At 47.1% G+C, this 25,935-nt stretch overlaps 1 protein-coding gene across 1 annotated transcript in view; it reads left to right on the top strand.

Moving 5' to 3' along the window:
• Window positions 1-25,935, top strand: part of CALCR (calcitonin receptor) — a 104,638-nt gene that overhangs the window by 37,794 nt on the left and 40,909 nt on the right. The window contains exons 5-6 of the mRNA XM_060248495.1: window positions 392-483; window positions 2,693-2,819. Of these exons, the coding sequence (XP_060104478.1) occupies window positions 392-483; window positions 2,693-2,819 (219 nt within the window). The remainder of the gene's footprint in view (window positions 1-391; window positions 484-2,692; window positions 2,820-25,935) is intronic.

Genomic DNA, 25,935 nt, shown 5'->3' with positions numbered 1-25,935 from the left:
TGATGAGATTGGGCTATCCAGATCAGGCAGCAATTAAAGGGTGGTGTATCAGAAAGACCTAGCTTTAAAGAAATGAGCTCCTCCTATCATGCTCACAAGGTGGTAAATTTCTGAAGTGGTGTAACTGACCATATTGCTTTCAGTGTGGAATCATATTTCTGAATGCTTCCCTGCATGGAGCCTGGAGGGAATGCACAACCTCATCTCAATCAGAGGATGCATCCAAACACTTTGGTGGGGCCTTCGTCTTCATTCAGTGCACATACCCAGATGTTCTGCACAAAGATCTGCCTTGGATGCTCAGGCAACCGTATATTTACCTAATATATTTACCTAATATATACCAACTTCTGAATGTTTTGCATTTAGTATTCTTTTTTTTAAATTTCAGATGATAATGATACTGTATTATATGGCTATAGTGGGACATGCATTATCTATAACTTCCCTACTGATCTCCTTGGGGATTTTCTTCTACTTCAAGTGAGTGTTTTCTTCAAGCTTCTGATTTCTTCATTGACTTGATTAAGATATCCATGGTTAGGCTCACCAGTTTTCTCTGCACAGATCCCTGCCATGCAGTGATGTATTAATTAGCTAAGATCCTGTGTGAAGTGGCCTAAAATAACCCTATACAAGTGCCATTTTGACATATGCTATGACTGGTTTTGCAATCTGTTTTATAACTCTTAATCTGTTGTCTATACTGTTTGCTCATTTACAGCCTGCCTTTCTTGTTGAGAAGGCTGGTTACAAAATATAAGAAATGCAATTAAAAAGCCTAAGACATCCAATAAATAATGAAAACAAACAAAAAAAACCCACTTGATATGACATACCACAATGTAGAAAATGGAATTACAAAAGCTGAACGCAATGCAATAAAAGCAGGATAATACATCAGATAAACAAAGGAATAGGCTACAATCTCATTCCCTTAAGAAAGCACCTTTCCGAACTGTTCCATTTTACCGCAGCACTAATGCCTTTATGTGGGGCTTTTTTTGTAACAGGAACTCCTTTGCATATTAAGCCACACACCCCTGATGTAGCTAATCCTCCTGGAGTTTACTGCAGGCCCTGTACTAAGAGCTCTGTAAACTCTTGGAGGATTGGCTACATCAGGAGGGTGTAGCCTAATATGTAAAGGAGTTCCTGCTTTAAAAAAAAAGCCCTGCCTTCATGAAAACGCCCTCTTGGACAATTTGTATTACAGAAACTGCATAATGATAGAAATGTGGTAGTTTTTCTGACTTCTCATGCAAGCTATTCCTCAAGATGGAAGCTGCAGCAGAGAATGCCCACTTACAGGCAGCTGTAAGCCTTGTTCATTTGCAAGTTGGTGCCTTCAGAAGACTTTGCTGTTGTGGCAGAGCAGAGCAGGAGAGGTGGGCATGAAGATACATGGATCCAACGCCATGAAGGGTTTTGCAAGTGACAACCAATAGCATGAACAGAAACTAGTAACTGACCGGTAACCAATGGCGTGACTGCAGAATGTTTGCAACTTGTATACTCTGCCCAGCTCCCAGTAGTAAACAAGCTTGGATGTCTGAGTTGCCTTCATGGGCACATCCATGTAGGGTGCATTCAGTAGTCTAGTCTCATGGTAGCCAGGGCATGGATCCATGTGATCACATCTGCAAGGCTGTGCCTTCTTCTGAGTAACTTAATGCCATTAGTTTGAAAATACAGATATAAATTTATGATAATTTATACATGTGTGCTTCCAGTTCACATGACTGTATGCATTCATGGGGGAAGAGAATCTCCCTGTGCAAAGCTGATTCTTATGCTGGGCATTTTGTTTGCTTATTTACTTCATTTGTTTACACCTTTATAAATTGAATATATGAAAAAGGACAGTTGTAATGAGAAAAAAAAACATTTTATGTTATGTTGTGTGGGATTTTCACATCCTTCAGCTTTAAATTAAGAATGACACTACTTGTACTGGCTTGTCATGTGACTTTGTACATAACTGCCGGTATGTAAGTATTGGCTCTCCACGCACTAGATACTGAATCAGAACAATCAGAGCTAAGGAAGAACTGTGCCTGTGGACCTGAGAATATGCAGCACCAAGACAATGATATAATGCTACAAAAATTGTGATTAGTTCTAGTAGAAATTTGGCTCCAAAATGTGGAAATCATGAAAAATACCCCATTTACTTGATAATTTGGACCATAATTAAACAGGAAGCAGTCTCTTGCTGTATCATCCAAGGAGGAATCAAAACCATGCATAATGTGGATCCAAGTATCCTCCTGACATCCAGGGAAATTCCAGGTCAAGGTTCTTCAGCTCTTCTGATTACCCATTCTTCCCGCATTGTATCATTTTCATTTCAGTGTTCCAAAGGACATGTCCTCACAGAATAGTAATCCCACAGTTCATCATTTGTATATATATACGTTCTCACTTACTGTAGGGTATATTTTTGGCCCATTATGTACAAGGTTCAGAATGCAGACTATGAGGTCTTTACAATGTGATGTGGGAAACAGGTGTAAATAAAACAGAAAACCACAACCCTTTGCTAGCTTCCAGGGCTTCAGTGCCAGCCATGTGTTTTGCAGCTGCCTGTTGCCAGTTTGCATTCTCCAAAGACTGTTGCCAGCATGTTCTTGTAACAAAGTGACATCAGAATCAAAACACTAATTTACAATTTGTGGTGCTTATCTTTCAGGAGCCTCAGCTGTCAAAGGATAACTCTGCACAAGAATTTGTTTTTTTCTTATGTTCTTAACTCTGTGTTTACACTCGCCTACCTCATCGCTGTCGTGTCTGAACCAGGCCTGGTAAAAAAAGATCCGGTAAGTACTGCACTGTTTCCCCTGGCTTTTATTGAAGGGAGAATCTATTGTGGACAGAACGGTTGGAACTGAAAGCTTAGACAGCTAAGACACCACATTTATTTCTGCTACAAGCACTCCATACAAAATATTAGATCATAGGAGAGTATTTAGGGCAGAATTGTACATTAGGAAGGGTGGGTTTGATTCAACTAGCTGTTCCATACGTGAAAAAGGAAGAAAGGGTGTCCCTTTTGACAACCAAAAACTAGCCTGGAACCTTCACACAGAAAAGCCACTTGTGATTGAGGTTGTAATAAAGAGGGGGTTGGGTGAGATTGACCAGGAGCCCCGTGGTGCAGAGTGTTAAAGCTGCAGTACTGCAGTCCTAAGCTCTGCTCACGACCTGAGTTCAATCCCTGATGGAAGCTGGGTTTTCAGGTAGCCGGCTCAAGGTTGACTCAGCCTTCCATCCTTCTGAGGTCGGTAAAATGAGTACCCAGCTTGCTGGGGGGGCGGGTGGTGGGAAGTGTAGATGACTGGGGAAGGCAATAGCAAACCACCCTGTAAAAAGTCTGCCGTAAAAACACTGTGAAAGCAACATCACCCCAGAGTCAGAAACGACTGGTGCTTGCACAGGGGACGTTTCCTTTTCCTGGGTGAGATTGAGCAACAAGTCATCTGGATTCCACTCAGTGTGCATCCAAAACAGCAGTTCCATATCAGATTTGCACCTTTTCTTCTGTTGGCATCACTGACTGCTGTCTGTCTGCTATGGATTCCACAATGGTGTTCTGTCTGCCCCAGATAACAGACTTAGTTGCTTAGATCAGGCTCACAGCTCCAGCTATTTTGTTGGCGATAGCATCCATGCACTTGCCATCTGAGAGATGACACCAAGCTGCCAGCTGAAGAACTATCAGCTTCTCCTCCATGCTATCTGGGCCTTTTGTAGAGTACTCACTTGCTGTTGCATTTTGCAGTTCAAGTTCAGTTATTTTGATTTATGTCCTGAGCAAGGTTGGCTTCTTTAGGCAGTCTTCACCTTTTAACTGTATCAGAGGTGAATTTCACATGATGAGTGGGCTGGCAGTGGGAGCCATGTCATAAAGGGGTCAAAGGCATTCCAACTACACTTCTCAAGATGTTCTCCTGTTGATGTTTCTTCATCTCAGAGGATTAGAAGAAACTTATTTTTTGCCTCTTGAATGATTTGGCTGGTTCTGTGGCTGAGAGACAACATGGCAGTAGGGAAATATCCTCAAAAAGTACATCATCTCTCCTGTAAATCTGAACATGACCCTAACAGCATCATGGTGTGCATTTCTCCACACACACTCCCCATCACTGATCACCACTGGCTCAAGTGATGAAATGTTCATTGGGTCATCAATCAGGTTATGTGGCAAGTTAAATCATATGTTGCAAAACTAGAGAGTGAACTTGATAGAGGGCAGCAGCCTGTGTTCTTTGTAACATGTTGTTCAACAAGTGTCTCAGAAACTGCTGCTGTGGCATAAAGTTTTTCAGAAGACCTAGTTATGTCTTTTAAAAAACATTGATTTTTTTTTTTAAAAAAATCTGTCCTAATAAATAATTTGTTTTAGGAGGTTTGGCCTATGAGTCATGTGACAGAGTGAATAACCTATTTATTTTCTGATATAGATCCTTATGTAATGTACATCCTCTCTCTCTCTCTCTCTCTCTCTCTCTCTCTCTCTCCACTGACGGCTAAGAAATGTAAAGTTGACATTGTGTCTCATTAGATAGAACATTGCACTGTTTGTTGGTGTTTCAAGTTTTTTATGGGAAGAGAATCTTCATTGTAGTACCTTTTTATTATAAATATTTATTTTGTGGTTTGCATGGTTTCTGCAGGGCCCTTGTATTCTTGATTTAATTCTGTAGGAGAGGAAAAGCCAAGGATCCTTCACATTTATTAATAAGCCAGAGTCTATCATGCCATATATCTGTGCCATAGAATGTCACTGGTGGTATCTACAGAAAATCAGTGGACAGCTGGAGATTATTTGCAGCAGTTTTGACTTTTTAAATAAATATGACTGTATATTTCTATTTGATGCGAATGAGTATATGAAAATACTTCTGATATTTGCAGAACACAAGCTAAAAATGTGTCAAGTTTTTTTCAATAAATTACAGTCTAGGTCGGAGGATAAAATATTTCTGAATGCAAAATAAGTTTCTCATTTAAAAAAAACAACAACTTAGAACAATGTCCGCATTCCAAAATATTATATACAGCTCCTTGTGCATTGTACCATTTTGGATGGCAGGGCAGGGAATGGGACATTTAAATATTACCCATTGTCAAAACTTCATGGAAAGCTAGCAAGTCAAAAAGAGATTTTTGAAATGTGGGAAAGCCCTGGGCTACCTGAAGCAGTGGGGAGTGCAGAAGATTTGGGGTAGGATGTTGGTAACCCGTGTTTTAATCACTGTCTGACACAGAGTGTTGGACTAGATGCACCATTGACCTGCTTCAACATGGCTTCTCTTATGTTCTTATAGTCCATCTCATCTTATGTTCTTATAGTCTATCTCTTATAGTCACTAACATCACTCCAGGCAGGTTCCAAGCATGCAGTCTTTAATCAGTTCTTCACCAGGTGTGTATACAGAGGGCTCCTCACTGTCCTGTCTGCTCAGGAAATTTCCTTCCTCAGAGCTCTGCTGACCCAGTCCAGCCTTACTTCACTCACCCCAGGCTTCTCCAGACCATCTCTTTTAAAGGTTGCCCTAGAATTTGGACTCACTCCTGGGATAGGGTCCACCCCCACCACAGCATCCCAATGCCCAGGAAAATACCATCCCCTCCAACAGCAGCTGCAGTCTTCAGCCATCCTTGTCCTGTTGCACTGGTCCTGGGCCAGACCCATGGGCTGTCCCGGGGGTTTGTTCCTCTACTGTGGATGGCAGGTTGCAACCTGACCCTGCCTCTCTCCCTGCCATCTATATTACCATTCACTCTATTTTTGCTGTGGTCTTTGCCTGGTTGGCTGGCTTGATAACTCAGGCTTCCCTGGCTACAGCATTTAGACATCTGATTGCACCATCCACTGGAAGTGTGAACCTACCCATTCACCCATGAGAACCTTCTAATCTACTCTACCATTCAGCTTCTTCAAATAACAAAAGGCAGGGCTTTTTTCGTAGCAGGAACTCCTTTGTATATTAGGCCACACACCCCTGATGTAGCCAGTCCTCCAGGAGCTTACAGGGCTCTTAGTACAGGGCCTACTGTAAGCTCCAAGAGGATTGGCTACCTCAGGGGTGTGTGGCCTAATATGCAAAGGAGTTCCTGCTAAAAAACAATAAAAGCCCTGAGGAAAGGAATCCAACTGTGCGCTTTCCTATTCTCAGCGCTATTTCAGATATGCTGAGTAATCCCTTCTTACTCTCCCACTGTTTCTATGAGCTATTTTGATACATTCCAATTGGCAGTAAAGTGAATCAGGCTGAGAATTTAGTTTCAGCCAGGAAAATCAGTCCTCAAGGCTTCCTGCTAACTCTATCCTCATCTCCCTTTTATGCATCAGGTGATGCTCATCCTGGGCATATGTGATTCTGCAGTCTCTCTACAAAAGACATTGGTTTGAGAGCACATATTGCTCTGAGTTACAAAATTTTTCATCATGTTTACCCTTACTCGATGCTCCTATTTTTGTAAGCAATTACTGTTCCATCTGGCTGAATGCCCCTCAACACCTTTATGAACTGTGTTTACATAACCTGAAAATTGCTAGCATGTGCCGCCCTTCTGTTTTGCTTTTTTAAAAAGACTAAATATAGCTGTAGCCTCTCTTCGTATCATTTTGTTTCCTAAAATCTTTGTCTCTTTTCTGAACAGTTTCTGACTCACCAGCAGCCTCATTGCATTGCAGTATCCAGAATTCTTAATCCCTCCTGCCTCTAGAATTTCTTGATTAGGCAACTTTGTCCAAGTTATCCTTCAATAGCATCTTCTCTCTTTTGGGGATGCTTACCAAGAAGCGTATTGTTCATAATCTTGTGTGCAGTTTAATTTCAAGAAAATGATTTATTTATATTTTCAATTTATAACCCACCCTTCCTTCAATGGGCTAAGGGTGAGGAACAACAATTAATAAATATACAGAGTTAAAATTAATTCATACAACTAAAACAATATGACAATCTTAAAAAGAAGTCATATTCTGCAGAAGGTGATATCAAATTGCATCCACTCCTTCCATACATTCCCCCACCTGGGATAAGACAGTGGGTCACTAGTACCTTAATGTAGTGGGTCAATTCAACAGAATGATTTCAGCGTATTGCATGCAGTGGAGTCATGATTAAATAGTTTCAGACCCTAATAATACCTGCTATTGATATAGTACTTTAATTGTTCATCCTGTAGACTTTACAATGAACTTTGCTGTAAGTTAGGCCATTGTTATTATCCCCACATTTGGTGGGGGGGGGTGGTGGTAAGAAAGAATGCATTATCTATCCCTGCCTTGTGAATTCACAGCAAAGCAAAGAGTTGTACCCACAGTGCCATCCTAAGCAGAATTACACACTTTCAGTGAAGTCAATGAACATAGAAAAGTATAGCTCTGCTTGAAATGACACTGTTAATTTGCTTTTAGTAATGCAGTTCTGCTTGGCTTTTATTTGTGCTTAAAATGGCGCAGAGTGGCGCAGAATAGTAAAGCTGCAGTATTGCAGTCCGAGCTCTCTGCTCATGACATGAGTTCGATCCCAGCGGAAGTTGGGTTCAGGTAGCTTGCTCAAGGTTGACTCAGCCTTCCATCCTTCTGAAGTCAGTACCCAGCTTGCTGGAGGGAAAGTGTAGATGACTGGGGAAAGCAATGGCAAACCATCCCATAAAAAAGTCTGCTGTGAGAATGTCGTGATGTGACGTCACCTCAGAGTCGGAAATGACTGGTGCTTGCACAGGGGACTACTTTTACCTTTGTAGTAGTGGCCTCCATTCTTCAGGACAACCAATTGGCCTCTGTGTGAGACAGGAGGCTGGACTGATAACAGCATGGCTGATGTTATTTTCTTAAGTAACAACATTTAATTGATACATTTTTATATTCCTTTACGATTCATGCTATGCCAGTTTTATGATGGGTTGTAGTAGATGTTTGCCCCATACTCAGATGATGGAAAGGCAAGAGAATATCTCTCATTGATACGAATCTCCCAGCTGCCTTATAGCTTGAAAATAAAACCATAATGATATATGTACAGCCTTGCATAGCAAAATGGCCATCATTAATATGTTAATTATCTAAGTAATAAGCAATGTTGCCCTTAATGTACAGGGGAAAGGGTTCTGGACATTTCAATCACTGTTTTATCTTTGTGATATTTGTAATGGCACATGCCTAGTAGTGATAATATGAATACCATGCTGTTCTGATCACGCTGCACTATATTAATCACATTAAGTGGAAATTATATTAAAGCAAATCACTGATCCACTCATGCATTTTATTATTACATGGAATACCACAGGGGACCAATCTGTTGCTAAAAGTTAGTCATAACTGAATGACTAATGTTGTACATTCTTGCAGACCCTGTGATAAACCCTTGAACTTCATTAAAACGACTGCTAGCAAAATACGTCTCATTACATTCCACATCATCTTTTCTCCAAATGTAATAATACTTGCATCTGGGTGATTTGCAGAAGTTTTACCAATAACTGATAAAATGTTCACCGGAGTAACAAGATCATGAGTCATAGGGTTGCCAACTCCAGCTTGGGAGTGTTCTGGAAATCTGGGGGCAGTGTTTGGGGATGGCAGAACTGGGAGAGGGGAGAAAGCTCAGTGGTGATGTGATGCCATGAAAAAAAAATCTGCCTTCCAAAGCTGCCATTTCCTCCCAGGGAATTGATCTCCGTAGTCTGAAGATCAGTTGCAATTGCAGGTGCAGGGCTTAGTAAGGAGAGGTTTTATGGAGATCCACAAAAACAACACCACACATCTTTTTTGGAATAAAATCAGGCCACAGTTTTTTATTGATTACAAACCAGGGATTCACCCCAACCAGAAGTGGTGACATACTGACCAGCCCAGTAGACAATACTTTGCCCAACAATCCAGACCGTCTTAGGCTGACCTGTACAGATTAAAGGAAGTAAAACCATTAAGCCAAGTGTGGACGTATATAAGAGTGGAAAGAGGCAGAGCGCCAGCAGCCAATGGACTGGATTTTCCTTTCAGAAAGGCCCAAATCAGAGGCAGTAGTAGCAGCTCCAATTCTAAAAGAGTGTGTACTGATGATGGGAGCCCCAATCCTGCTAAGTATTTACGCAACACACTTGCAAATTGGTATCTAGATAGACATAGGCTTCCCAAATCCCCCGCCTGGGCAGGGGACCCCCGATTTGGAGCCTCCTCCCCCCACTCGGCAAAAATCCAGAAAGCGGGGGGAATGGTGGCCCTTCCCACGCAGCCTAGATCCCAGCAGCTTCTCCTCTCCCCTTCCCACCGATCCCTGATGCTTCTCCTCCTCCCTTCCCTTCTCACCTCGGATCACAGCAGCTTCTCCTTGCCCCTCCCCTTCCCACCCAGCTCCATCGCAGCAGCCGGAGCTTTCCCAGGCTGCTTCCTGCCCCACCCTAAAGGACCATGTGCCTTTGCACCTCCGGAGGTGGTGAAAGGCTTCAACTTTCTGTGTCTGTGAAGAAGCTGGCTGGTGAGTAGAGAGCCAATCCCCTACATCAGATTTGCGAGGGGGGGGGGGGTGGAGGAGAGGGAAACGTCTTCATTATTCCCTATGTGGAATATTTCTCATAGGGTATAATGGGGAATTGATCTGGAGGTTTCGGGGGCTCTGGGGGAGCTATTTTTTGAGGTAGTGGCACCAAATTTTCAGTATACTATCTAGTGCCTCTCCCCAAAATACCCTCCAAGTTTCAAAACTATTGGACCAGGGGGTCCAGTTCTATTAGCCCCAAAAGAAGGTGCCCCTATCCTTCATTATTTCCTATGGAAGAAAGACATTTAAAAGGTGTGCTGTCCCTTTAAATGTGATGGCTGAAACTCCCTTGTTGGAGTTCAATTATGCTTGTCACACCCTTGTTCCTGGCTCAGCCCCCAATGTCTCCTGGCTCCACCCCCAAAGTCTCCTGGCTCCACCCCCAAAGTCTCCTGGCTCCACCCCCAAAGTCCCCAGATATTTCTTGAATTGGACTTTGCAACCCTAGATAGACAGGATCCATTGTTATGTATAAAGAATGCACCACGGACAGGAGGACGAACAGCCAAATACTCACGGATATTAGCTACTGGGCAAGGGGTGCCAGGCGGGGCCAAAGCCAAAGTAATTAAGGAATCCTTTCCCCATTGATCAATCTTAGACCAGTGCAAAACTATGAGGAGTCTAGGGTCAACTATATTCACATCCCTAAATGAAAGGGGGCAACCATTGGAACTACGCCGAGAGGGGGAACATAGCTCCCCACATCAAAAGGTTCCAAAAAATGCCATTGTAAATGCTGCTTTAAGCAGGATAGCCTCATATTCAGACCAACATATTTCTGGCAATACCTGTAAAACATCACACAGTACTTTCTCAGTGATAGGCCTGTGTGAATCAGGGGCAGAAAGAGTGGACCTCTTCTGCCCCTCCAAGGCTCGCCTGGCAGCAAAGGACTTACAAGGGTCCAGAAACCCACCAGCCTTACTGAAACAGGAAATAGCAGCCAAATGCACATTCAAGATCTTTGGTGACAGGCCGTGACTCCTAAGGTGCGCCAAATAACATAACACCTGCTCAGAGAAAGGGGGGCTGCACCCCAACCAGGTGGAATTACAAAACAAATGGAAGGCTCTGTAGGACTTAAGGAAAGATCTGCAGGTGGAAGGGGCAATGGACTGAAGTACTCCCTGCCAAATTATGCATTCCCAATGCTCCAAAAATCCTCCAGGAATGGGTCTGGGTCCCTCCTCGTGTTGAGTGCCAGCTTCCAGATCCTTTCCTCCTGAAAGCAAGCTAGTGCGATATTGATACCTGCAACATACTTTGCTGTGAAAGAAATATTACCATCAAGGCAGGTGAGAACAAACTTTCATACAAGGTGCATAACCCGTTCAGAGCGAGACGTCTGGTGATTGAGAACACTCACCACTGCTTGATTGTCACACCAAAATGTTACCTGTTTGTTATTAAATTGCTTACCCCAAATGATCGCACTGCCAAACTCACCAGCAGTGCAACTTTAAATAACCCTGGGCAGGCTCCACATCACCATTACGTGGGGCCCACCAAAATTCAAACTGACCAGCCAGCTGGCCTCCCCAGATGACACAGGGCCAGCCAGCACGGTCGCCTGAGGCTCCCGCCATTCCCCAGCTGGAACAAGGGGAGGGGGACCTCCCCCAGCCCTCCCCTGCCCACACAGCAATCCGGCCCCTTCAGGTGAGTCTTGGCCGCATTTCTGGGAGAACTCCAAGTCCCACCCAGAGGCTGGCAACCTCATCTGGGTGTGCATGTTTGTGCAAAACAGAGTCTCTAGGGATTTAATGTATCTCAGGGTACTGTGCTGTTTGGTGTCATACCTACAAGTGAGACCACAAGTGTTTTGCAGAATCACCATCCATGTGCAGACCAGCATACCTAGCAATGGGAAAATGAGGGGGGAAATGGGAAGAAGAAAATCTGAATGAGATAGAGAAATGGTGAGGGGAGGACTGAGGAAAAACAAGATAAGGGGGCTGAAAAAAAGAGGTGGGGCCAGTGTAGTATTTGCCTCTTCTGTGAAATTTGCAAGTCCCCAGCTTGTCCTGTAACAAATGTTACAAGCTTTAAGAAACCACAAACCTCCCTTTTGTGAATGCTACAATTACAAGCTCAGGTATATCTTTGGAAGATATAACCATGGAAATTTCCAACATTAAAGATGATCTGCTTATCCAGATGCATGTTCCATCAGATATTCTCTCTTTTATTATATTGCATTATGTTTGCATCATTCAACTAGTTCCTTGTCTGTGAATCTGTTTTTATTGTGCGCTCGTTAAGTTGTGACATGCACAAGAATAACATGAACGTATGTTTGTTTTTTATCCATTTTAATCATTATCAGTTTGTATTTACTTGTGTTTTGTTCATTAAAAATATCTTTGAGTGTTAAGTGAAGGTTGAATATCACTCTGTTTAGAAAATCATAGTTGCTTAAAATGAATCCCATATTTTCTTGCAGCAGTACTGTATGTGGAAACATTAGCTGTATTTTGGGTTACTCAGTCAGAGACCATTTCCGCTTTTATCTTGTTCTTTAGGATTTTTGGTGCATGATAGTCATTTGTGATTTTAGTTAAATGCATACAACCACTATTGAATAATTGCAGGCCAAGGTTTTCTTTCATCACTTTTGTCTCATTGCTGGAATCTTGATGAGATATTCTGTACTATCTTGTGCTTTTTTCCTTGCAATTCTAAAATTATACGTAACTCAATGTCACCAGCTGTTTCTCTGCCAGAACATCTCTCAACATTTTTTTTCATTATTAGGTCCTCAGTTTTTTTTAATATTTGCCCTCCCAATACTCCAGTTTCTCATTGATAGTCAGTATGGCTTAATGGTTAAAAATGCTGGAATAGGTTCTGGGAGAGATCCAAATTGAAGCAATTATACAGTTCTCCCTCATTCTAACTTTTTGTGGCTTATGTGTCCCTGTTGCTTCCGGGGGGAGGAGTACTTTTCTGCATTTTTGCTTCCTCTAGGGCTCAAGTTTATATTACATCAGTGTATGTTTGCCATAAAAACTTGTGGTTTTAAACTGCAGGGTTTATGCTGGACATACAGTGATGTAATATTGACAACTACAAGAGGGAGCAAAATACATGTAGAAAAGCACCCCCAAAAGCAACAGGGACACACAAGCAACAACAATGAGAATGCAGAGCATCCAATGCACTCTCATCCTGATTTCAAAGGATTATTGTAAGGAGGGAAGAAGAATTATATTTAAACCATCTTTCGATCCCCATTGGGGAGAGATGGAGGGTATAAATCAAGTAAATAAAAACAAATAAATAACAATGAGTTATTGCCCTACTTACCTGCAGCCTTTTTCTTGTTGCCTCCATATGATGACATTTCTGAAAGCCATGAGACCAAGAATTGTTTGCTTACAAGTGACAACCCGCAAGGACTTGTGGGGTGAATTCCCCTCTCCCCCACTATTTATTCTTTCCCTTCTTTTAAAGTTCCCGTAGCCTGTCCCTCACTCCTGCCTCCTTTCTTTCCTATCCACCAACCAGCTTACCTTTAAGAACATAAGAACATAAGAGAAGCCATGTTGGATCAGGCCAACGGCCCATCAAGTCCAACACTCTGTGTCACACAGTGGCAAAAAAATTTATATACACACATACACTGTGGCTAATAGCCACTGATGGACCTGTGCTCCATATTTTTATCTAAACCCTTCTTGAAGGTGGCTATACTTGTGGCCGCCACCACCTCCTGTGGCAGTGAATTCCACATGTTAATCACCCTTTGGGTGAAGAAGTACTTCCTTTTATCCGTTTTAACCTGTCTGCTCAGCAATTTCATCGAATGCCCACGAGTTCTTGTATTGTGAGAAAGGGAGAAAAGTACTTCTTTCTCTACTTTCTCCATCCCATGCATTATCTTGTAAACCTCTATCATGTCACCCTGCAGTCGACGTTTCTCCAAGCTAAAGAGTCCCAAGCGTTTCAACCTTTCTTCATAGGGAAAGTGCTCCAGCCCTTTAATCATTCTAGTTGCCCTTCTCTGGACTTTCTCCAATGCTATAATATCCTTTTTGAGGTGCGGCGACCAGAATTGCACACAGTATTCCAAATGAGACCACACCATCGATTTATACAGGGGCGTTATGATACTGGCTAATTTGTTTTCAATTCCCTTCCTAATAATTCCCAGCATGGCGTTGGCCTTTTTTATTGCAAACGCACACTGTCTTGACATTTTCAGTGAGTTATCTACCACGACCCCAAGATCTCTTTCTTGGTCAGTCTCTGCCAGTTCACACCCCATCAACTTGTATTTGTAGCTGGGATTCTTGGCCCCAACGTGCATTACTTTGCACTTGGCCACATTGAACCGCATCTGCCACGTTGACGCCCACTCACCCAGCCTCAACAGATCCCTTTGGAGTTCCTCACAATCCTCTCTGGTTCTCACCACCCTGAACAATTTAGTGTCATCCGCAAGCTTGGCCACTTCACTGCTCACTCCCAACTCTAAATCATTTATGAACAAGTTAAAGAGCATGGGACCCAGTACCGAGCCCTGCGGCACCCCACTGCTTACCGTCCTCCACTGCGAAGACTGCCCATTTATACTCACTCTCTGCTTCCTATTACTCAGCCAGTTTTTGATCCACAAGAGGACCTGTCCTTTTACTCCATGACTCTCAAGCTTTCTAAGGAGCCTTTGATGAGGAACTTTATCAAAAGCTTTCTGGAAGTTAAGGTAAACAACATCTATTGGGTCTCCTTTGTCCACATGTTTGTTCACCCCCTCAAAGAAATGTAACAGGTTAGTGAGGCAAGATCTTCCCTTGCAGAACCCATGCTGAGTCTTCCTCAATAACCCGTGTTCATCAATGTGCCTACTCATTCTGTCCTTGATAATGGTTTCTACCAACGTTCCCGGTATTGAAGTCAGACTGACTGGCCTGTAATTTCCCGGATCTCCTCTGGAACCTTTTTTAAAGATGGGGGTGACATTTGCTACCTTCCAGTCCTCAGGAACGGAGGCAGATTTCAATGAAAGATTACAGATTTTTGTTAGAAGATCCACAAGTTCAATTTTGAGTTCTTTCGGAACTCTCGGATGTATGCCATCCGGACCCGGTGACTTATTAGTTTTTAATTTGTCTATCAGTTGTAGGACCTCCTCTTTTGTCACCTCAATCTGACTCAGGTCTTTCAATACCCCTTCCAAAATTAGTGGTTCTGGGGTGGACAAAAAGTTCTCATCTTCCACAGTGAAGACGGAGGCAAAAAATTCATTTAGCTTCTCAGCCATTTCCCTATCCTCCTTCAGTAATCCTTTTACCCCATGGTCATCCAAGGGCCCCACTGCCTCCCTGGCTGGTTTCCTACTTCTAATATATTTGAAGAAAGAAAAGAAAACTTTCTTTTCTCCCCATCTTCAGTTTCCTGCCCTTCTGTACCCATAGCACTCTTAACCCAGGAAAACTATGATCCAGTTGTGCAGTGCTGATTGTCAGGGTGGTCTAGACTTGCCAGTCCCCAGGTTCCAGCAGGGGATCCCTGGTTTTGTAGGCTCCTCCTCACCACCAGCCAGCTGGCCAGCAGGGAGAAGCCCCATCCCAACAGCCACGATGTGACTTTCCACCTCGGAAGGCTTAGAAGAAGCTTGGAAGCATAAAAGAACCTTGGAAACTTGGAAGATGTGTATGTCTTTAAATCTTAGGAGGAGCAAGGCTGAATGGGGGCAGGGCAAGTCAGCAGAGCCATGTGGCTGTTCCCAGTGAGTCTGTGGATCTGTGAGAAAGGGAGAGATCCTAGTCCCTCCATTTATTTTACCTTCCTTTCAGAAGTCATTTGCATAGTAAAGAGTAAACTAGAATCTTTTATTTTCTGTGACAGTCTGAAGAAGTTGGTGGAAATACAGCAGATAGTTACATTCAGCAACTCTCATGAGAAAATTGCCCCATTGAGTTCAGACACTGTCTGTCTTGCTTCATGTGGGGTCCAGCCAAGCCAAGTGGCACTGTCTCCCTTTTCATTCAGTCTAATACCACATTTAAAAAAAAAAAACCCAAACAAATCTTCCTCTTTTACATTCAAATGTGACCATGTTGGACATCCTGGACACCAATCAGGGTTAGTCCCTGTTTTCCTCTTGGCATTCTGTTTTGCCATTCTGCATCTTACAACAAAAGATCGGCCCCTTCCCAGCCAGGCCGGCTTTGCTGGCTAGAGGCTGGGGGCTGCTGTTGCCCTCCCGGAAGGAGGGAAGGCTGGCCCCTGTCATCTCAGGCATCCGGGGATGTCTTGTTGGGAGTAGCGTCGGAGCTATCAAGGCCCCGGCCCCGCCCAAACCCACACACTTGTTCTTCGGCTCTCAGAGGGAGAGCACCTGTTGAGCTGCTTTGATCGTGCAGGGGCCTGGGCGCAGCAGCGCGTGCGAGCACCATCGGAGGACGCGTGCGAGGTGTTGCCGGCTTCTGCGCGAGCGGCGGTTTTTTCTCTTGAGTGCTGGTGTTCTAGCCGGAGCCAAGTTGGGGGGGTGCTTTTAGAGGAAGGCTGGAGAGGGGTTGTTCTGCGCGGACGCCAGGCAAGTGGCCTAGTCACATCCCCCCTCCCCGCCCATGGGGGCAGGAGTTCCAGCTGACTGCAAGTTGGGGGGGGTGCTTTTGGGAGTAGGCAGAAGAGGGGTCATTGGGTGCGGAAGCCAGGCCGGAGGCCTATTCACCCCTCCCTCATGAGGGCAGGAGTGTGTACTCACTCTCACACACCCCTCTGGTTGGTTAATAGGGTAGTGGGGGTTAGTTCCGGTGCCTGCCCCCCCACAAGCACACATATAGCAGTTTTGTTGTGCAGAGTGGTTAAGCTGCAGGCCTGCAGTCCTAAACTCTGTTCATGACCTGAGTCAATCCCGGGGGAAGATGAGTTCAAGTAGCCAGGTCAGGGCACTCTTTTTATATTAATTTCAGAACGTTGGTTGCCCGTGTGTGGGGAGCTCGGTTACTTGAGGGGCGGTCAGGTAAAAGGGCGGTTAGTAAGGGGGGATGGCTCCCAAGAAGGGTCAGGGCCCCTCTAAGGGAAAACAGCCCGCTAGAAAGAGGGGGCAGCAAGCTAGGACTTGGGTGAGGAGGCCCAGCTACAGCAGGCCATCATTGGACAGCTGGACGCTTTGGAGCAACAGAGGGGTGCTTTAGAGGCTCCCACATGGGAAGGGTGCCGTAGGGCAACAGGCCATTCGTCCAAGTTGATTTTTGAAAAGGAGGTGTTGGCTCGCCTTTCTGCGTTACAAGGCGTAGTCATCGGCTCGGATATGCAGCAGGAATTGGACCTGGAAGCTGAGGTGGACACGAGGCCCCCAGTGGGGAGCCTGTGGATCCTGGCGCAGGAGGGGCGGTGGTGGAGACAATCACGGTGGTGGCAGTTGCTGTTACCCCTTCGGGGGTAATGGTAAGTCCCCATTGCAACATCAGCTTCCAACTTGGCCATGGGGCCTCCCTCAGCTGTTGGTTATCCACAATACACTGGGTATGGCAGTGTCATCGCCTGGGCAGTTGGCCCCTTCTGGGCAATACAGTCAGGCGGGATCTTCTTGCGCTTAGGGTGCACCTTCTACCCCGCTTCAAAGCCAGAACGCAGTCGGTTCTGCCTCACAGCCCCCTTTGCAGTCGGTGGCTACACCGGCGTCGCAAGGCACTTCTACTTCACAGGCAGCGCTGGGCATGCTGCTGTGGGGCGGGCAGCAGCAGTTGCTGCAACAAGGGGCATGGCCGGGGCATCCTTAGGGTGTGTGGCACTATCCACCAAATCCTTATGGGTCCATACCGTTCCAAGTCCTGCCATATGGCGACACCACATTTCCCTTGGGTGATCATTTGGCAATGGCCACCTGGGGGAAAATACTGAGGGGTGAATATGTGGACGTTTTCAGTTTCTTATTTAGAGAACTAGAAAAGAAAGACAAAGAGGAGCTAGACGACAAGGCGAAGGAGAAGCTGAAACGTAGAAAGGTGGACAGGACTTGGGCCAATTGGCTGCCAGGTTTCCTGATTTATGCAGGGGTGATAGCAAGGGCGCAACCTTTACGGGTTGTGACATAGTGCACCGTGCATATATGGACTTCGTCGGGGCTGCGTGGTTGCAATATGATGAGGCCTTCAGAATGAGGGCCACAGTCAATCCCAGTCTCCCCTGGGATCAAATTAATCAGCAGCTCTGGCTGCAGTTGATGTCCCTGGTGAAGCCCAATACAGGTGATAGGGCAGATAGTGGGCATTTGGTGCACAGGCAACAGAACACGGTTGGTGCCCGCAGTTCGGCGGGCCAGTCAGTTCAACCACGGCTTCTATGCTGGAAATTTACCTCCAAGGGCATGTGTTGCTAGAAAAGCCTGTAAATTCAAACACAAGTGCCCGCTATGCAGAGGATTGCATGCCTTCTCAGCCTGCAGCAGGTCAAAAACCAAGGGGAATGCCAAGTGCCCCGGTGGTGGGAGCAATCTGCAGCCGCCTGGAAAAGGGGCCCAGCCCCATATGTCTGAAGGTACTTAGACAGTGGTTGGGCAATTATCCCTTGGTTGCCGACAGGGCCTATTTACTGGAGGGATTTAGTTTTGGATTTAGGATTCCTTATCAGGGACCTAGAGTCCCTTATATGGCCCCTAACCTTTGTTCAGTGGTTGGGATGGAACACGTGGTTAGGGCAAAAATAGCCAAGGAATGTTCGGAGGGGAGGGTACTTGGCCCCTTTGACGCTCCGCCAGTGCCTAATTTAAGGGTGTCTCTCTTAGGGGTGGTGCCAAAAAAGGCACCAGGGGAATACCATTTGATACACCACTTGTCATACCCCAAGGGCGGCTCAGTGAACGATGCCATTCTGGATGTTCTCTGTTCGGTTAGGTATACTTCCTTTGACCAAGCGGTCAAAGTGGTATGGGGTTGTGGTGTGGGGGCGGAAATGGCAAAATGCGACATTAAGTCAGCATTTCACCTGTTGCCAGTACACCCGGAAGATTTTGATCTCCTGGGCTTCTCCTTTGAGAGAAAATATTACATGGATAGGGCCCTACCCATGGGATGCTCGGTATCTTGCTCCGCTTTTGAGAGGTTTAGTTCCTTTGTGGAATGGGCGCTTCGGATTAAGTCTGGGTTGAACAACATGGTGCATTACCTGGATGACTACCTTTTCGTGGGTCCGGCGGGGTCTGGGCAATGCACCAGGTTGTTACAGTCATTTGAGGACCTGGCAGGGGAGCTAGGAGTCCCGTTGGCCCATGAAAAAACAGAGGGGCCCAGCTCAGTGATTACCTTTTTAGGCATCGAGCTGGACACTATTCGGCAAACTTCATGGCTGCCTGCAGATAAAGTGGAGGGTCTGAGGGTTTGTTTAGCATCTCTTAAGAAGCATCGCAAGGTGTCACTTTTGGAGTTGCAGCAGTTAGTGGGGCACCTCAACTTTGCATGCAAGGTTGTTGCGCCTGGTAGAGCCTTCTTGAGGCAGCTATGTGACACCATGGGGTCCCTGAGGTTTCCTCATCATAGAGTTTGGATGAACACAGGTATGCGGAGGGACCTGGAGGTTTGGGAGGAATTTTTGGAATCCTTTAATGGGATTTCATTTTGGCGGGAGGATTTGAAGATAGAAGCGGAGCTTCAAATTTCCTCTGATGCAGTGGGGGCCACTGGTGTTGGGGTATATTTCCGGAAACACTGGTGCGCTGAGCCGTGGCCCGCTGCATGGTTGGCCACTGGACTCTGTCAGGACCTCACCTTTTTGGAGTTCTTTCCCATTGTAGTGGTGGTTTGGCTTTGGGGAGAGCAGCTGGCCAACCACACAGTTCATTTCTGGTGTGATAACATGGCTGTTGTACATGTTATCAACTCCCTGTCATCCAAGTCTCCAATGGTTATGAATCTTGTTCAGGCATTCATGTTGCGATGCCTTCGTTTGAACATTCTGTTCCTGGCAAGGCATGTTCCAGGAGTGTGCAATGGGGTGGCGGATGCTCTATCTCGTCAACAGATCGAGCGTTTTCGCCAGCTCGCTCCGGATGTGGATCTGCAGCCAGCGCAAATGCCACTGGACCTTTGGCAGCTTGGGAAGCTGAAGCCAGTAGGCCAATTTGATTAGCTCTGGCACCAAGCACTCAGAAAGCTTATGATAGGGCGGTGGCGCAATTCCGGATTTTTAGGAAGCTGACGGGGCTTCCGGATAGCTGGCCAGTCCCGGTGACTCACGTATTGCAATTCTGCATTCATCAGAAGGGCAGAGGGTTGGGGCTCAAGTCAATTAAGGGACAATTGGCTGCACTGTCATTTATAAGTAAATCACAGGGCCTTGCTGAGGGCACTGGCGACTTCAGAGTTAGGAAGTTGCTGTAAGGTTGGGCAAGGGAACACTGGCCACGGTTGAATGCTCGGCAGCCTATATCTCTTTCCGTGTTGAAGGGGCTTTATAGGGTTTGGCCTGATGTATGTTTATCTTCCTTCAAGGCCGCACTTTTTCATGCGGCCTCTTTGGTGGCCTTTTTCGGCGCACTGCAGATCAGTGAGTTGGTGGTGCAGTTGAAAAAGGATACCTCTGAACGGGCGCTTCAGGCTAAGGATGTCAAATTTGAAGGGGGGTAAGCTCAGGTGACAGTAAGGCAGTCCAAGACAGACCAGCATCTGAGAGACACAGTTATTACAATTGGGCGGTGTGTTCACCGGAGATCTTCCCCGTTACTGCATTGGAGTGGTATATATCGCTCAAGGGAGAGGGCGATGGCCCCTTGTTTCGCCATAGTGGGGGTTCCCCCCTAACTAAATACCAATTTTGGGCAGTGACCGGTAAGGCACTGGCAAAGTTGGGGTTAGGGGGGGTTAAATTTGCTACACATTCGTTCCGAATTGGTGCCGCATGCACCGCGGCAGCTATGGACTACACCCCTCTGGCCATACAGTGGTTGGGCCATTGGCGGTCATCTGCCTACAGGTCATATGTGCGCCCACTGGCCTTTCAGTGAGATCGTGGGGGGGGGCAGGTAGTAGTTATGTTGCTGGTTGGCATGTATTTTCTGGGTTGTGACTCTTTTCTGTTTTTCAGGTGCTGTGGCTCGTAGGGAGAGGCGTCGAATCCTCATCTGCGGGCACAGTATGATTTTTTTGGGCTGCCCACCAGGCCAGGAGATCGCCAGTTGGCACCCAGCTGGGTCTTAGTGAGTGGGCGACTATGGACTGGCTGGGTCGCCGCGGCCTGCGTTGGCCAGGGATCATGCCACTGTTGTTCCGTCGGAGGAGTGTGCCTCCTCCACACATTTTGGTCATCCACCTTGGTGGTAATGACATTAGGTTTATGAAGGGGAAGGCCCTTTCATTGCAGGCATGGGACGATATGTGGGCCATTAAGCAGAGATGGCCAGGAGTTCTGTTGGTGTGGTCAATAATTCTGCCACACAGAGTCTGGCGGTATGCTTTGTCCCCTGCTGGGATAGAACGCGCCAGGCACAAGGTCAATAGGGCCTTCCAGAAAGTCATGGAGGGGGGTTTAGAGATATTTCTCCCCCATCTGGCCATACAGTCGAGGATGCCGCCTTGTATAGGCCGGATGGTGTGCATTTATCTGAATTGGGTAACCGAGCCTTTTTGGAAGAGATTAGGCTGGGGTTGCGGTTGGCTCTGGGCCGTCCAGTGGGCGCTAATGCCTAAGCAGAGGCTTGGCATTGACAGCTGCAGGATGAGGTATGGGCCACAGTGTTTGTTCAGGGGAGCACCTATGGCCCTGTACCAGTAGGTGCAGGTGGTCCGTATGAACTGCAGATAGGCTGTACGGCTCAATGCGGGGAGTGCAGATCACAGCAAAGCCTCACCAGGGCAGATCTTTCCAGAGGGATTGATGCTGGCCTAGGTGGAGGTGGCGTTTGGGCCTGGCCGCTCAGCACCAGCCAGAATATTGGGCTCGTGCTGGGGGCAGGGTGACTCGCCCTCTAAGGACAAGGCGGGGTCCTGTGGTTGACCCCAGGGCTTGTCCTGTTAGGCCTATACCCCTTGCCGTTCTAGTTGATTAAGTTATCTTTAATAAAGCAGCCCGGTTTATCCAACATACTGTGTCAGCCTCTTTCTTCCGACTGGGGGGGCAATTTGTCTCTCTCTCTCTCTCTGTCTCTCTCACACACACACACACACATCTATCTGTCTGTCTGTCTCTTTGTATATTATAGTATCCATATCAGCCCTTTGGCTACCTGGTTCTCTCCACTGTCAAAAAACAGATGTCAGTTGTGTAGACCTTGTTTTCTACTGGTCTTTAGTCTTGCTCTGTTTGTACATTTCTGATAATATTGTCTGTAGCAGCGCTACCCTAACAGATTAAAAAACTTGGGAGAGAGGTATTTAAATGGATTTTTTTTAAAGTAAATTTGATTTTAGTCTTTGTATGAGACTTCAGTCGTCAGTTTTTTTAACTGCAGCTGGATATAGCAAATAGTTCCAAATCTGAAAATAGGTACTGTCATATCAACAGCTATAATATGTTCTGACAGAAAATGATTTAAAGTCGCACTGTTTAGTCAAGTGGTATTTTGGAAAAGGTCTGTTTCTTATTTATTCCAAGCTATGGCCACTTGGAATTTAAGCTTGCTGTCAGAGAACAATGATCTAATAACCAGAGCAAGTTTAGTAATCCAAATTTAGTTCAAGCCTGTTTGAGGCAGAATTATATTGTCTGAGGAGAATCTCCTACTGTCTTCTTCAATCTGAATTCAGATGATAAATGTAATAAACTGTGGGTCATTTGCTGTACTAACAGACAGTGGGACAAAGTTTCAGCTGTATATCACCTTCAAGCACCAGTGATTTTTTTCAGATGATGAGACCAGAACTGTAGATAGTGCTCAAAGTTATTCATTGAAGTGTCACAGGGGATATATGTATGTATGTGGTATACTTCAACATAAATCAGAAAAGTGCACTTAGAAATCAAAATCTAACCTAAAAGATATAACTGCTTTCCTATGGCTTGAGTTGCATAGCATCAAAATGGACTTGGAGTAAATGAGTCAATTTTGATAGTTGTTTTCAGAGTACTACGTGCTAGAACTGTGTACTTGGGTTGGCTGTGATTATATGGCTCTGGCATGACCAAAATGTCTTCTGGCTATGACTGTTCCCACTCTGGTCCTCCAGGAAAAAGGAAAGATCCCCTGTGCAAGCACTAGTCGTTTCTGACTCTGGGGTGACGTTGTTTTCACAACGTTTTCACAGCAGATGTTTTACGGGGCAGTTTGCCATTGCCTTCCCCAGTCATCTACGCTTTCCTCCCAGCAGACTGAGTACTCATTTTACCAACCTTGGAAGGATGGAAGGCTGAGTCAACCCCAAGCCGGCTACCTGAAAACCCAGCTTCCACCGGGAATCGAACCCAGGTCGTGAGCAGAGCTTAGGACTGCAGAACTGCAGCTTTAACACTCTGCGCCACTCCTCCAGAGCCTTCTACAAATACCTATCTCCAAACAGTTCACTTAACAAAACATCACTATTTCCCATGAAGACTGATATTGTATATAGGCACTGCCAGCCTATTCCAATATCCTAGCACAGAATCATAGTTTTCCTCACAACAGAACTGCCTATCACAAACTGGCTTTTATGCAGCAATGGCTGTGCCCCATCCTAACTGCCTGTTCAGAGCTCAGCAGCCAGAAAGGATTAACCTGCATTATGCATAATTGCAGCTGGCATTTACTTTAATGCTCTAATTTCTAAAAATTATTTTTTCAAAATGAACCAAATATAAGCTTCAAGAAATGATTCCAAAGGCACAGGGTACTTAGTTAGGCTTCCCAACCCTCCCGCCCTGGCGGGGGACCCCAGGATTTCCACCCTCTTCCCCTGCTCCCCCAAAAAATGGAAGCGGGGGAGGGGGTGGAAACGGCGCCGGGGAGCATGGCGAGCCCCCGCATCCCGGAGACGGCGAGGCCGCTGCGCCGCTACCGCCCCCTCCCCGCCCACCGCAGCTGTTCCTCCGAGATGGGCCCAGGCTGAGCCCATCTCAGAGGAGCAGCCAAGAGGCGGCAGCAGTGCAGGGGAGGGCGAGGCAGGCCAGGAGCATGGCGAGCCGCGAATCCGGGCCCTTCTAGAGAGGGAGGCCGGTTTGGTTTGCTGCTCGGCTGAGTGCAGGAAAAGCCCCCCCCGCTGCGTGCCCTTGCTGGCGAGGAAGAGTTCTTCAAAGGCTCCACCACCGCCTGGCCCAATAGAGCCGCGAGATGCGACTGGGCCCTCCCGGGATTGGCGCAGGGGGCAGGCAGGATGCCCCAAATCGCCTCGGCAAAGTTGGGGGGGAAAGTTGAGCAGGGGAGACCAGCCTGGATCTGGAAGGGGATGGGGACGGAGACCCAACCTGGGCGCCCCCAGGAGACACGTGTCCTGCATTTCACACACCCGCAGCAGCCCCCCTCGTGTGCAGAGCTGGCGGCATGACTCCCCTCCCACTCACGCCAGACTCACCAGCCCCTGGTGCCTGGGGGGGCGCCGGGCGGCCGGTAGGGCCGAGGTCTCCAGCGGCGGCGGCAGCAGCAGGCAGGGCATCAGCAGGGCGGCCAGCAGAGGGGCCGCAGGAGCCATCCTTTGAACCGCCACGCCTTTGTTCTCCTCCTTCGACGGGGCTGCCATGAGAGAAGCAGCCGGATCTCTCCCCGCATCACATGTGGCAGCGGCGCGGGGGGGCGGGGGGAGGAGACCCCTCGGGGCTGGAAGCGCCCGCCGCCGCCCTCCGCCCCCCAGTCAGCGGGGCTTTAAGTTTAACTGTTGCCGAGCAGGTACGGGAGGAAGCTGAGCCAAGGCCCAGGGGGGCGAGGGTGGGGGCAGATCAGGTTTCTCCATGAGCGACGGCAGCCCTCGATCCCAATCGCCGAGCCTGGCGCCAGCGCTTGCATGGAAGGGCTGCGGGTGGGGGGGAAGGAGCTCCAAAAGGCTGCAGGGGAATGGCGGGGTGAGGGTCTGGGGGGGGGAGTTGAGAGAAAAACCCTGCATGGGACCTGTGACCCTCTCCCATTGAGGTTTGGCTGGAGGGGAGGGTGTCCCGATCCTGGTGCACAGACCCTCCCCCTGGCCAGAGCAAAGTCTAAAGTTAGGTGCACAGCACACCAGTTGGAATTGGCCCTTGTGCACATACCAGAGGGCTGTTCTCCAACCTGTTGCCTTCCCCTGTTCTCTTGAAACTTCGGAGTCAGTGTGGATACCAGAACTTTTCACCATCCCTGTGCCATCGCTCTGTTGTCAGAGCTGGAGGTCCACAGGCCACTTAATGCAGTGCTGGATCCTGATTCAAGCTATATACAGCTGGACATTGCCTAAGCCATTACAAATGGGTCCGGCTTGTCGGTACAGGAAACTCCAGCAATGAATGACAGCCCTAGTGCAACCAACCACAGCACAATATCTACCCCACCTTTTCTCAGAGGAGCCGCTGCAGTGGTGCAAACAGTTCTCCCACCTAATATCATCATCACAACTTGTAAATTAGACCCATGCCCTTCCTGGCTTATTAAATCTTGCCAGGGGGATCTTAGATATCCCGTGCGGGATATCATAAATAGATCCCTAACGGAAGGGCACTTTCCAACACCACTTAAAGAGGCTGTGGTCCGACCCCTCTTAAAAAAGCCATCTTTAGATCCGGCCCAATTGACACACTATCGGCCGGTTTCAAATTTGCCCTTCCTGGGTAAACTTATTGAGAGGGCAGTGGCGATGCAGTTACAGACCTTCCTGGATGACACTTCCGTCCTTGACCCATTTCAGTCCAGCTTTCACCCGGGACACGGGACGGAGACAGTGTTGGTTGCCTTAGTGGATGACCTTCAACGGCATCTGGATCGGGGTGGCTCGGCGGTGCTGATGTTGTTAGACCTGTCGGCGGCGTTCGACACGGTCGACCATCGGCTACTGACGTGCCGCCTCGCCGACGCGGGGATTCAGGGGTTGGCCTTACAGTGGCTTTCCTCTTTCCTGGAAGGTCGGGGACAAAGGGTCGCAATTGGGGGGGAGCTATCCCGGAGGCGCGCACTCGACTGTGGCGTGCCCCAAGGGGCGGTTCTCTCCCCGATGTTATTTAACATCTACATGCGGCCTCTTGCCCAGATTGCCCGAAGGTATGGGTTGGGGTGTCACCAGTATGCTGATGACACCCAGCTCTATCTACTGATGGATGGCCAGCCTGTCTGCGCCCCGGAAAATCTTGACCAGGCACTACGGGCCGTGGCTGAGTGGCTCAGACTGAGCAGGTTGAAGCTAAATCCTACGAAGACTGAGGTCCTTTGCTTGGGTCGCCGCGGCCCGGGGAGAGGGATCCCCCTGCCGGCTTTTGATGGTGCGCCGCTGATGGCGGCGGACAGGGTCAAGAGCTTGGGGGTGCTATTGGAGCCTTCCTTAAAGATGGAGGCTCA

The sequence above is a fragment of the Heteronotia binoei genome, chromosome 10, assembly GCF_032191835.1.
Source record: "Heteronotia binoei isolate CCM8104 ecotype False Entrance Well chromosome 10, APGP_CSIRO_Hbin_v1, whole genome shotgun sequence".
In the NCBI taxonomy this organism is placed as follows: Eukaryota; Metazoa; Chordata; class Lepidosauria; order Squamata; family Gekkonidae; genus Heteronotia; species Heteronotia binoei.
The sequence above is the reverse complement of the archived record's forward strand: the minus strand, read 5'-3'. Positions and strand labels throughout refer to the sequence as shown.